General features: G+C 41.3%; 1 protein-coding gene across 1 annotated transcript in view; it reads left to right on the top strand.

The window, feature by feature from the left end:
• TRRAP (transformation/transcription domain associated protein) overlaps window positions 1-14,257 on the top strand; it is a 164,006-nt gene that overhangs the window by 30,196 nt on the left and 119,553 nt on the right. Inside the window, exons 22-30 of the mRNA XM_018571310.1 lie at window positions 2,365-2,564; window positions 2,703-2,920; window positions 4,429-4,626; window positions 5,173-5,433; window positions 6,223-6,384; window positions 7,752-7,848; window positions 7,978-8,099; window positions 9,393-9,563; window positions 11,513-11,581. Coding sequence (XP_018426812.1) covers window positions 2,365-2,564; window positions 2,703-2,920; window positions 4,429-4,626; window positions 5,173-5,433; window positions 6,223-6,384; window positions 7,752-7,848; window positions 7,978-8,099; window positions 9,393-9,563; window positions 11,513-11,581 — 1,498 coding nt within the window. The remainder of the gene's footprint in view (window positions 1-2,364; window positions 2,565-2,702; window positions 2,921-4,428; window positions 4,627-5,172; window positions 5,434-6,222; window positions 6,385-7,751; window positions 7,849-7,977; window positions 8,100-9,392; window positions 9,564-11,512; window positions 11,582-14,257) is intronic.

Here is a 14,257-nt window from a genome sequence, read left to right as displayed (position 1 = left end):
GAAGTCTGGAATACAAGTGGTGGCTGTAGCTCTGCAAAAGAGAGTGAAGTTTGGAGTTTCTGGGTATTAAAGGTGAGCTGGCAGTCTGAATTTTCATGTGTTCAGTCTTTGTAGCTACTGCTTTTCTCTCAGTAGTGGTACATTCTAGCAGCAATTGCTCTCTACTGGCAGTTCCAAGTTAGGCGAACCTGATGTGGAAGTAGTCTCCCACCTTCCCCTTCAGGCTCTGACCACTGTCAACCCAGCCCCGCGTCATTGATTGCTTGGACGGTGCTGAGTGTGCAGCCAACTGCGTCCTTGCAACTAAGGACTCATCCCCAGCCCCATTTAGCTGCCAGCCGGGAGATCGCCCGGCCGACATCTAAATATAAACAAAGGGCCTGGAATGCTGGCTGACATTGCTTTTGTTATATTTAATACCTCAGCCAGCATTCCAGAATGCGGACCCTTTGTTTACATTCGTCTGCCAGCCGGTCAATCTCCCAGCCGACACCTGAATGGGGCAGGGAATGAGACATTGGTTGCTAGGATGCTGGCGGCCACTGGCATCATAGCAACCAACTAGCCCTTAGGCAAGCTGTCACATTCATGACCACTTTCCAGTGCATACATGCCCTACTTGTTACTACACAGTGACTCCACTGTGTAGTAAAGAGCAGGGCATGTTTTCTTGCCTCTCTCCCCAACTTAGAGTTGGTGTTAATTACCTTCAGTCCTTTTTATAGGAAGCATATTGCTAGAAAGGTGTCACAAAAGCTCCCTCACTGTTTTTAGACTTCAGAAGTCTGATAGGTACAGCCCGTCCCCCCCTGTTTCTGATTACTGGTTTATGTTAATGGTAATATAAGGACATGGGGGTTTATGAACTGGAAGAGCTGTTCCCCAGAGACAATGGGCTATGGTTTGTTCAAGTGCTATATCATCCACAACTGGCTTGTCTCGCACTGCTTGAAGGAAAAGGTTTTCCAAGTTTAGGTTTGCTTTAATGCCAGAGGGGAATGTAGCACATTGAAATACAATTTGTTAGTCAAGAGCGAGAACAGGATGTACACTGACAGGTACATGGTAGAGGACACGGCAGTAACAATGACACCACTACCTGGGGAACATCGGCGAAAACAGTCTCCATCTGTCAGTACACTAAAGTAAATGTTAGTCTATTAAATATTCTAATAAATCCCTTGTAAGTGGATCACAATAACGTTTTAAAGCTTTGCCGGCGGTCCCCTCTAAATGAGAAGCATAGCACTTGAATACAGTTTTACTGCGCGGATTAAGCTGCCAAATATCAACCAGATAGGTTGAGGTTTTACAAATTGTTAACTCTTTTCAATGGCTTTGCTCACTTAAATTAATTAGGCTTACTATGCAAGGCTTGATTTTTCTCTAATGAGGGGATAAGCTATCTCTGTCTATTAGTGTTAAGGAGCTGAAGCAAGCAATGTGTACTTTGGGGTTGATCATAGATAATTTCACAGCTTTTTGAAATATATTAACCACAGATAAGTTGCTTGCATTTCCAAGGAATTAATTTTCATTGAGCTGACAAACATTAAACATTTTCATAAGTGTGTAGAAAAGGTTTTGGCAGGGGCTTTAAATGCATAATCCACCTTTAAAAAAAAAAAGGTTAAATACACACACACACACACACACACACACACACACACACATTATTTATAAGAATAACATGATCATTTATTAATTATTTGCATTGGAGCCAGCAAAGAATTGCAGCTGTGATAAGTGGATTGCGGGTGCAATGCAAATGAGCCTGGACGAAGTATAGTGGACTACAAGTGTTGGGATGTCACTGCATTTGTGCTCCATTGAGGCAGATGGGACTTGGAGTCTTTTCATTCACAGATCCTGGGAATGGATCTGTGAATGAATGACACACTAGTGATTCACTGTTTTTCACATGATCTCTTTTATGTTATGATGGTAAAATCAAATGTTGATTGTGGTATCCCTACACAGGTAAGGTATAAGTAAACGTTTGATCCCATAACCTAGCATTTCCAAATTATAAATACCAAGTCTCCCATTTGAAATAAAAAGGCCAGCTTCTTAATAGGCTTTTCCTCTGTGCTACAGCTCCTTGTTTATATGGAGTCTGTCTGCCTTGCTGGACTGAAGCCTTTAAATACTCTGTCAGATTGAGCCATCCGTCTTGATTCAGCTTAATAGGTGACAAAATTAAAATAAAGTAGATTAGTTGGATCAGACCTGTCCTGTGTGGAGAATGGAGGGGAAGAGAAGCTCGTTTATAAGCAGAATTTATGGCATTCATGCCCGGCTGATGATAGAATGTTTTTTGTTTTTTTTTTTCCCCGCAGTGCTAATGGTATTTTTCCTTTCTAGTTTCACAGAAAAGTCTATACCAAGCGTCATAATTTCACATCGGTTTAAAGCGCAGGACACGCCGGCTCGCAAGACCTTTGAGCAGGCCTTGACTGGAGCCTTCATGTCTGCTGTCATCAAGGACTTGAGGCCTAGCGCACTTCCCTTTGTTGCCAGCCTCATCCGCCATTACACTATGGTAGCTGTAGCTCAGCAGTGTGGTAAGTAGTCATGAGATTGTAAAGGATAACTACACCTTGTTCCTGGTTACTACATTGTAAACTTAAGAGAGAGAAGAAAAAAAACTTAAAATTGGGCTTCATGTAATCCTAAGCTTGTTGTACTTTTACTCCTTCCAGGTCCATTCCTCTTGCAGTGTTACCAAGTTGGCAGCCAGCCCAGCACTGCCATGTTTCACAGTGAAGAAAATGGCTCAAAAGGCATGGACCCTCTTGTGCTGATTGATGCCATTGCAATTTGCATGGCCTATGAAGAAAAGGAGCTGTGCAAGATAGGGGAGGTTGCCTTGGCTGTGATATTTGATGTTGCCAGCATTATCCTGGGCTCAAAAGAAAGGGTAAGCATGCTTAATCTCTTCTTGCTTTCATTTGCCTGCCTATATATAGGTAGCTCTTTTTAAACTCCTGGTAGATATAAAAGGCACAAGTTAATGCAGCTCTACTTTCATTAAGAAACCTTTAGAAATATTTTGTTAAGATTCAACAAGTATAAGTACCTCAATTTGACTTGGTATAGGCGTTTTTGCAATCCCTGTAGAGCAGCACTCGGACAGATAGAGGGTGGGTCGGCATCAGGGACCAATCGACTGTCTTGCTTTCACATGTGATGACTAGGAACATGTTGATGGGAGTAAAAAGCAGAGAGGTGATCTCATCAATCTGTTGCTGTTTCATAACTAACCAATCAGATGGCTTGGTGGGTGGGGAAGACATCACTGTAATACTTAACTGTCAGTGGTGTAATTCACCTAGCTGTGCGAGGTAGGGGGACTGTGTACATCTCAGTACTGAATGGACAGAAGTAAAAATCCTTAACTGGGTAAAACGGCTCCCTTGTATGCATTTCTCCTGTGTATTTAGTGGTTTGACTAGAGTTAAAGGAGAACTATTGGGTGAGTGGATTACACTTATCCCCATAGTTTGAGCTGATGTGTGACACTGAAACTGTCACACGTCAGCTCTATTGATGGGTTAGTGAGTGAAAACATAACGCTGCTCGCTCACTTTCCGATCATCTCCCTGCACTGTCAGTCACCACTCTCCACAGGGAACCCCCCCTCTGACCCTCCAGCGCTTACTGAAGGGACGGATGGACGAGGGGGCGGACATCGCTAGCTCTGCCTCTAGATAGGCAGATCTTGCTGTCAATCAGCCAGCTGGGTGGATCTCGACAGTATTGTCGGGATCTGTCCCGGCTGCGGTCCTCTTGGCATATAGCGGGCGATAGCCCACTATATACTGAGCTTTGGGTCACGGGAGGAGGTTAGTGTATGTCCTCCCGTGACCCTAAAGAGAACTATAGGGGAAAAAAGTTACCCCATAGTTCTTTTAACCTTAATTTACCCATCTATTAGGAGGCACCATTGATGGTTGCTTACCATTAGTTACTATCTACATAATTTAGGATAGAAAATGATGTGTAAGAGAGAGTACACCCCCCCTCCCCCCTTCCTAACTAAATAAGTGGACCTTGCTCTGTGAATGTTTTAATGTAAAGTTATTCATTCTCAAAGGTCTCATCAAAGATTCTAAAATCCATTTCTAACAGTTTAGAAACACTCGCTGGTTGTTTACATGAGAAGACTGCCAGGATCAGTTGTAATCTAAATGGTTTTCCTCTACAGAATCTGCATGTGGCAGGCTTCCCTATTTAGAGTTTTAAACTTTCCACCTGGGCAGTAGTAGGCACAGAGAACAATGGCTTTGAATACACAGAACACTTGTATCCAGCTACTCCTATTTCTTCTATTGTGATAGAATCCCTTCAAGTAATATTGGGTCGTTTGTTGTAAATGTTTTTTTGTTGCTGAAAGTGAAACTTTTTGCTTTTTTGTTTGTCTTGCAGGCGTGCCAGTTGCCATTGTTTTCTTACATCGTGGAGCGCCTATGTGCCTGCTGCTATGAGCAGGCCTGGTATGCAAAGCTCGGTGGTGTAGTCTCCATTAAGTTCCTGATGGAACGCCTTCCCCTGATTTGGGTGCTTCAGAATCAACAAACATTTCTGAAAGCGCTTCTCTTCGTCATGATGGACTTGACTGGAGAGGTATTTTAACATATACAGACTTCAACTTTTTTTGTTGTTAGCGCTATTCCAGTGTAATCATTCGGCATATAGATGACATGCAGAGAGCCATGATCCTGCACAGCAGCCATTAAAAAGCTGGGATAAATGGTACCGCCAGAGTTTAATTTGCATCACTTTTGTTCGCTCTGCTTTCAGGGATACATTTTACTTTCTTTTATGTTGCTGTTTATTGTTTCTTTTGTTATATTGATATGATTTCTAAGGAAACATTTGAGCTTCTTTGAAAATAATGCCACAAAGCAACACTTTTATGTAAAATGATTACCTAACATAACCCCAATAAAATATAGGCAGAAAACTCAACATTAGAATTCTAATGTACCCTTTGACATGAATAAGAACTACTTAAATCTTTAAAGCATTTAAATTAGGAAAACATGAAATTCTAAAATCTTTGAACTCAGCACTGAATAATCGGTTTGGAGTGTACATAGCGGTGTTTGGGAAGAACTCTGTTGTATAAACTGTTTTTGTTCTGAAATCCCTTCCTCTGTCATGTCCTAGGTTTCTAATGGTGCAGTCGCAATGGCAAAGACCACACTAGAGCAGCTTTTAATTCGATGTGCTACTCCATTGAAGGATGAGGAGAAAACGGAGGAAATCACAAATGCTCAAGAAAAGTCCTTCCATTTGGTGACACATGACCTTGTGCGGGAAGTGACCTCACCCAACCCAACTGTCAGAAAGCAAGCCATGCACTCTCTTCAGGTCCTGGCACAAGTCACTGGCAAAGGGGTCACCATGATTATGGAACCCCATAAAGAGGTATGAAGCTGCTGGGATCCCTAAATGTGTTAATTGAGATTTTAATTACCTGCACTATGTTTCTGAATCCAGCTGTAGCTCTTTAAAGGAGAACTATGAGGTGAATGCTTTTCACTCACCTCATAGTTCTAGCCGACCTGTGACAATGACACTGCCACAGGTCGGCTCAGTAGATCGGGAGGTGAGCGAACACATGCCGGTGTTCACTCACTTCTCGATCCTGTCACGGCTCTCTGCCATGACAGGGGAGGGGATGGATTCCTCCCTCCCCGCTCCGATCCACCAGCGCTGACTGGCAGAACGGACAGGGGAGGGGGCGGGTACAGCTGGCTCTGCCTCTAGATAGGCAGAGCCAGCTGTCACTTACGCAACTGGGCGGATCTCGACATTGATGTCGGGATCCGCTCCGGCGTCTCAGTATACCGCGAGCTGTAGCTCGCGGTATACTGAGCTTAGGGTGACGGGAGGACGCTAGTTTGTGTCCTCCCGTTACCCTAAGGAGAACTATGGGGAAAACCCCTGACCCCATAGTTCTCCTTTTTAAGTTATTGTTGGCAAGGAGCTTATACACAAAGATGCTGGGTCAAGCAATATTGGCCTTGTCCTGAACACACTCAGATTGGGGTTTCTAGCTGTAAACAATAGGATATGTCTGTAAATATTACTGTTCTTTTGGTTGTTTGGTTATGATCTTCTGCTCCTTGAGGGTGATACTTTTTTTAAATAAATAATTTCCCCAGTTGGATACCTTATAGAACTTTGATTCAAGTGGTTGCTTGTTCTCTGTAGGTCCTGCAGGACATGGTCCCTCCAAAGAAGCATCTACTGCGACACCAGCCTGCAAATGCCCAGATTGGTCTAATGGAAGGCAACACTTTCTGTACCACCTTGCAGCCAAGACTCTTCACTATGGATCTCAATGTTGTAGAACATAAAGTCTTTTACTCTGAGGTATGTTATTTGCAGCATAATAGTAAACTGATTAAAAGAAGATGCACTAGGAAGGATTAGCGTTGGCTAATCAGATTCATATACACCTAATCTGAGATGCATTTTATTATGTTTCATCCTAGTGGTTATGTAAAATGACACATTGATTTATTCAGGAGAAAACAGTTAATAAAGTACAGGGAAAGTGTAGTGGATTTCTAGTTTTCTCATTATGGGGAGATTTGTATTTACCTGGAGAGAAAATATCAGCCACATAGGTAGAGAATTGTTTTCATTGAATCGACAAACTAGTAGACTTGTATTAAAAACGCGCTAAGGTACAACCATTGTGTTGCACTGGATTGCAGGATGCAGGGCCTGAATATATAATTAGGTAATATAGCTACCTCCCTCTACATGTATAATTAGAACTTTCTTTATATTGATGATCAATAGCTTTATATACCTTATATCAATTTCTTTTACATGTTTACCCCAAAAATCTTTAATCTCGCTATATGCTCCCTTTCTTGGAATTTAGGCTGGGTTCAAACCTAGGCGTATTGAGAATGCGCGTTACATGTACTTCTTTGGGCGTAGGCCGTTTTGTAGCGCGTTCAGACGGGCTAAAATACGCCCAGGTGTGAACCATACCCATAGGAAACAATGACATTTCTGTGTTTGAGCGTTTTGCAGAGCGTTTGAACGCGCTGAGCCAATTACGGTTGCCCCCACTGGACCTCAGGCTGAGGATCCACCACAGTTCTCGATATGATAGGGAGACTGGGTGGATCTTAAAAAAAGGAAATCAAATGTATTTTATTGTGAAGTGTGTATGTGAGTGTGAGAGATTGTGTCTGTGGTTGTGTGTGTCTGACAGTATTTTTGAGGGTCCGTTCACACTAGTACAGAGCGTTAATTGCACAGTCCATTGCGATTACTGCATTGTACCACGCAAAAATCGCACCTACCGCAAATTCTGGTGTGGGAGTTGTGTTGCATTGCCATTCATTTGAACGGCACCCCAAACGCATCTCCTGTACACAGTTTGATTGCCCGCATCGGAACGTGCGGTACCTCAATGCCGTGCGTTCCAATGCGGTGCGACTTGGGTCGCGACTTCATGACCAAGGACAAATTTGGGTCCTGAGGTTACACAGGTTGAGAACCACTGGTTTAAAGCATTTGTACTGCCCTTTTTGTTCCCTAGGCACTTATAGGAGTTTGTTTTGGAAGAAGTAGCTATTTTATTCTCTATAGATAAAGGGAAGGGAAAATCTATAGCGAAAACTTGAATGTTATATATAAATGATTTACAGGCCGCCATCTTTTCCATTATTGCATTACTTTTGGTTGAAAGAGTTTTTTCCTTTTATTTCATCATACAGCTCCTAAACCTATGTGAAGCAGAAGATGCTACCCTAATGAAACTTCCGTGTTATAAAAGCCTTTCTTCCCTTGTTCCATTGCGTATTGCCGCTTTAAGTAAGTACATTGCTTTTCTTGTTTCATACAGCTGCCTTTGAGTTGTCGGGCCTTTTACAGCAAATGGACTATCCTTTTGTATTAATATTATGACCATGACTGATAATGGATTCTCTCTTGTTGGAACAGATGCTTTAGCAGCTTGCAACTACTTGCCACAGTCCAGAGAAAAAATCATTGCAGCTCTTTTCAAAGCCCTGAACTCTACAAACAATGAGCTACAGGAGGCTGGGGAAGCATGTATGAGGAAGGTAAGAAGAACAAAAAAAAGTTGATTGGGCTTATTTTAAGGGGATGTCAGCTTAGGCAATCCTTTCAAAAGTTCCAGAAAACCATTTAATGGAGTTTGTCATTAAAGTGCAGCATTGAGGAGAATCAAGGTGAATTACACAATGGGAACCCATTTGTATTACCTGGTTTTTGGCACCTTCAGTTATATATGTACATGAAAAATGTAAAATAAGAGTGTTGTAAGGATAGCAGCATTCTGCAAAATCTGCTATTGTGTTTTCTTGTACTCAGTGGGTGACACAGTATGATATGGGTAGTTAGCCCTGTCTTTAGGACATTAAGGTATAGCTCTCTTGGGCTTAAGCTTGTGTAACAGCAGCATATAAAGCAGGTTTTTGCAAAGCTTTTGACATGCTGGCTTTACATAATATTGAAGCTCGCTGAAGCCTGCTAGCACTTGTTTAAAGTTACAGCAAATGCTGTGTTTTTGGGACTTAATATGCAAAACAAGGCTATCAGTATTTCCTTCTCGTTCCCTGAGGGACACAGGAAATCTTTTAACCTTTGGGTTACACTGCCTCCTACAGGAAGATTGAACTTCTTATGGATACCATCACACTCCTGACCGGAATATGCCCATATTTCACGTGTGGGTACTGCAGTGACCGTGGATGGCGCCTCCAATCAATCCGAGATAGAGCATGATAGTCACCGGCACTCAAATATTTGACAGAGCAGATGTTGGACACTGACTAACTGTAGGCCAGCCTAGGATAACTCCTCCCACTACAAGCATGTCTCAATTTTTTGCTAGTGTCCTAGGGGGATGGTCATCTTTTCGTCAGCTCTTCTGAGTAAAAGGCTAAATTTTATTTTTTTGCTAGCACCTTGTTTTCTTTTGCAGGGATAGCCTGGAAGTGACCTTTTCAGCGCTGAATTCTGCATAGGGCATTTTCCAGACTCTGGTGTGGTAGAAGTTGGCTGCGGAATGGTTTCCAGGTCCACAGCCACTTGCATTGCCTCAGTGCTTACCCTGTCTCTGAAGACAGACTTGGTGAGAAGGCTGGTTGGGCTGAGCATCAGGAGCTGTCTGTTACTTATATTACATGATTCTTAATAGATAGGATGAATCTGATTTTCATCCTATCCTTCCATGGAACAAATTCACCTGAATCCTGGATTATTTACACAATTAAGACCGGGAATTCTACCTATTTAATCTGAATTAAGTGGTGATCGGCACTTCTAGATGGATGTTTTGTAATTAAGATTCTTTGATTATTTTAACCACATGCGTTCTTTTTCCATTGCAGTTTTTGGAGGGAGCCACCATAGAGGTAGACCAGATCCATACTCACATGAGGCCTCTACTTATGATGCTGGGAGACTATCGGAGCCTGACCCTCAATGTTGTAAACCGCTTGACTTCTGTCACCCGACTTTTCCCTAACTCCTTCAATGATAAATTTTGTGATCAGATGATGGTAAGAGGGCAAGTTAGTTATTTTTTTTTCTGGCATGGATTTTGATTAGTATTTTTTCCTGGATATAATGAAATTACTCAACAATTATGGCTATTGTGCATTGAAGCATAAAGACTGACCTTTTTAACATTCAATATATATTTACTGAATGTTTCAAATAACATATATACATATAAATACATAAAAAATTGTTTCCTTAAACATATACATTCATTCAATTACATAATACTTATTATTTTCCCTTCCTCTTTTTCCCAAACACTCCATCCATAAGAGATCACCATAATCTTTCACTTCTAATAGACTATATTTAAATACATATCTTACCCACATGTTTTTATCCTTTACTTATACCACATGTATCCTATCCTTTACTATCCTTTACATGTTTTTATCCTTTACTTACCCACATGTATCCTATCCTTTACATATATATATATATATATATATATACACATACATATACATATACACACATACACACACCCCTACTTCCATTTCCCCCTCATCATTATTCCACTATGTGCATTGTGTCTGCTTATTTCTTAAGCATTCCAGTTGTCTCCATCTCCCCCCTCCCATTCCCCTTTATCATTAATCACTTCCTCATCTAGTTTATGTATGCAAAATAAATTCTTTTGAGAGAAGAAAAAGTGGGGTTTTGAAAGCACCAGGAAATGACAACTCCAACCAAAAAATGTAAAAGTATATATTTATTTATTTCATATAGATTTAAAAAAAAAGGGGCAAAGATGGCTCATAGCCAATGATAAAAATAAAATAGATGGTCCCTAAGCAAGCTCTTTCCACATACACAATACCTCACCATTAACAGAAAATATACATGATTCATCCTATGTTCTTATGGGCATACATGATTGGGGTTCAAATGCCAATTGACCAGATTGCATATAAGAAAAAGAAAAAAAGGCCTTACACGATTGTTCGTAGGGCTGTGGAATGAAATGATTGCTCTCCACTAGCACTGCCCTAGGAGCAGAGTGTGATCCTTGGCATGCAACATGATTCAATTAGTACAACTTATAGAACATGATTGGGTAAAAAAGACAAAGTTGATTCAGTTATAGATCCACATAATTCCCCATCCAGTGTGGTGGGTTGATGTCTATGTCCCCAATATTACTTCATCTGATATCCACAATATATCAACATAGCCTATATGGGCAATGCTTGGAGGGTTAGAAGGTGGAGCAGAACGATTCTCCACTCAAACCAACCCGCAAGCAAAGTATGGCTGCCTTGAAAGTTTATACATAGGTAGGGCAATAATTGTCAAAGATTCCACATAGTTTATATGTTAAGGGTACATAATTAAGGTTTATTTATGTGACACTTCTACTTTATGTCTGTGTGATACTACTCGCATCATATTCCCTTACCCATACCTTTTTCTCTTCAAAAATGTAAATATCTGTCTTAACAACTTCCCCCTTTTAATCTCTATTTGTGTTCCTTGGGTGATTTTGTTGTTGTTTTGTATGAGATTTAGAGAGGCGCCCTGTGTAGATCCAGAGTTCTTTCCTTTTATTAAAAACATTTACCTAGATGGTTCCCTGATATCCTACTGCATATGGGCAGGTACCATTTGTACTGTACCCTGTGCAATGTAACAACCCAGAATGAAAGTTAGATCCATCAATAATTGTAAGTAGACAGATCTGAGATCTCCAAGGAACCGCTCTTGCCACTTGGAGACCAGGAGGGATAATTAAATGCTGTTCGGTAAATCAACCTACAGTCAGCTCCCCAAAACCAAGATACCTATTTTAACAGACTTGGCTTTTCAATATAGTTTCTGGTTAGGTTTGCACTCATCGTTGGGTGTATTAATGGACTGTCAAATGCACAATAATGTACTTTATATATGAGTGATACTCATGTCCTTTAAAAACTCTCTTAATCTTCAGAATTGCTCTTTGTTCTCACAGCAACACCTGCGTAAATGGATGGAAGTTGTGGTGATCACCCACAAAGGAGGACAAAGAAGCGAAGGCAATGTAAGTACAGGATGTGCTGACTTTATGCCCAGCATCTCTGCTATATAATATCCTATCGTTGTCTGCTTCAGAGTGATATAACGTATTGGCAGTGCAATTTAAAAGGTGTATTATCTCTTCCAGCCTGCACTGAGAGAAAGCTCTTGCCTAGAGGAAAGGGAATAAAAATACACAAAGTAATTGATTTTTGCAACTTTTGGAAGAGAACAAGTTTGTCATTAGAGGTGTTTAGGTTGTGTGCACGGAACACCAGACAAGGAGCTAATGAATGAGAATGGCATTATCTGCACTCTTGACTGGGGACATTAATGCTGTCAGGCTTTAAAGGATAACTGCAGTTTTAAAAAGCATTAGCTCCTTTGATATATCTATGCAGATACACTAGCCTTGTAAATATGACCTTATTTCTTTTCCTTTTTCTTTTCAATTATCTTTGACTGCTATTTAGATGGCCCATCCACTTCATATATCCTTCTGTATGCTTTACAGGCACATGAAGGTGGTCGTTGCTGAGCTATGAGTCTTAAAAAAATCTAGTTGCCTGGCTGTCAGCTTTGACCCCTTATTGTAATACTTGGAGGACCTGATTTGGCACCACAAGTATGCACAAAGTGACTGCTAAGATTCTTGACTTTCCTGATCTACATCCAGGTCAACCAGGTCATTGACTCAATGACTGAAAGCTAGTGGATCACTGTAACAGCAAATCAACTAACATTCAGGAAAAAGTGACAGCCTCCTGACAGTCCACCCCCTGACCCACTGAGGGTCAATGGTCAGTGACATTAACCCCTTAGTGACCAGTGACCTCAATAGTAAGTCACTGGCATTGGGCCCGTTTAAGCAGACCCTTTACATCACTTCCCCAGCAATAAGCTATTGAAGTGTGATCTGCACTTCAATAGCTTATTTCAAGTGTAAAGGGGATACTAGGGGTCTTTTGGACCCCCAATATCACCTTAAAGAGTACCTGCCACTGCCAATATGCTATCATATGGGGGGCTTGTAAAAAAAACAGTTTTTAAAATGAATATTAAATTAAATGTAAAAATATATATTTTTTTTTAAATCCTCCGCGAGCACACGCGTCTTCACATAAACACGCGTCGGGCGTGCCTTGATATGAAAACAACGATCGCACTACACATGTTGGGTATTTCCGCGCACACTGGAGTGAGAGCAATAATTCTAGGGCCAATATTTACACAAATCCCTAAAATTATGACCTGTGGGGGCTTTTAAAGCGGCGTCTATGGACTTTTTGGGTACTGAATTTTGTCGAAGTTTCACGGACGCACACAATTTTTAACCTGGGCATGTTGGGTATCTATTTACTCGTTGTAACCTCATCTTTTTTATTGTATATAATATAAAAAATGGTTATTTTATTGTGTTTTGGGGCATTTAAGTGCATTTATCATTACATTTTGGGGTTTGATAATATGTTGAGCTAATATAGTGCAATATAAACATTTACAACTGCTACAATTTTACTCCTATAGGGTCTTTGCTTTCAGAAAATATTTAATAGTTGGGGGTTTTAAGTCATTTTCAGGCCTAAAATGTGGATTATAACATCTACACAAAGAAATGAAAAAAAGGCCTTGGTCATAAAGGGGTTAATATATATATTTACAGACATTATCAATAATGCATACTGCAGTAACCCATGACAAACTGCCTGCTTTGCTTTTCACTTTTTTCTTTGCTCTCTCATTGATGAAGACTGAATGTTATTGACTCCTGTGCTCATGTGGGAGCTGGCTGTAACAGCGCTGTCTCTGATGTGCCTCATTTGATTTTAGTAGAGATATTAAACACAGCAGAGATTCTGACGTCCATATTCACTTTATTACAAGACTTTGTACCTGTCAGTTGCACTAAATTATCATGACAGATCCTCATTCTTTTACGCACATCAAATACTGAACTGCTTTTCATAAATGTACATAAACATCATAGCACAGAGCTCCATTTCTTGTTTTAGCGATCTCTTGCTGGTAGAAATGACTGCTCATACATGCACTGTATTGCCAAAAGTATTGGGACACCCCTCCAAATCATTGGATTCAGATGTTCCAATCACCTCCATGGCCACAGGTGTATAAAATCAAGCGCCTAGGCATTCAGACTTTGTGTAACCTTCAGATTGGCACAACAGTGCATAGAGAGCTTCATGGAATGGGTTTCCATGGCCGAGCAGCTGCATCCAAGCCTTGCATCACCAAGTGCAATGCAAAGCGTCGGATGCAGTGGTGTAAAGGTGGCCATACACTTTACAACCATCGCAAGACCTTAGTCTTGCGATGGTTGTAAAGTACTTAAAAAAACGTACGATCTGCCCATCTTGGACAGGCAAATCGTACTTGCGATCATCGCAAGCCCGCCCCCTTGAGGTGCATCATGCTAAGTACTGACTGCTGGTCAACTTAATGAGGGGCGGGCTTGCAAGGACGGCAAACGGGCAGTGTGCGCGTGCGCACACCGGCCCGTTCGTCAGTTGTCGAACCAGCAGGCCACTCACTCGCCGAGAATAGTCCGATTCCCGGCGGGTTTTCCAGCCTGCTTGTTCGATGGAAGACGTGCGACCGTACAGTAGAAACGGTCGCACGCCTTCCATACACTGTACAATTCTCGTACGATCACGGGATTTCCCGCGTTTCTCGTACGAGAATC

Source organism: Nanorana parkeri, unplaced genomic scaffold (genome assembly GCF_000935625.1).
Source record: "Nanorana parkeri isolate BGI_ZX_2015 unplaced genomic scaffold, ASM93562v1 scaffold3, whole genome shotgun sequence".
NCBI lineage: Eukaryota > Metazoa > Chordata > Amphibia > Anura > Dicroglossidae > Nanorana > Nanorana parkeri.
This window is presented reverse-complemented; position numbering and strand designations above follow the sequence as displayed.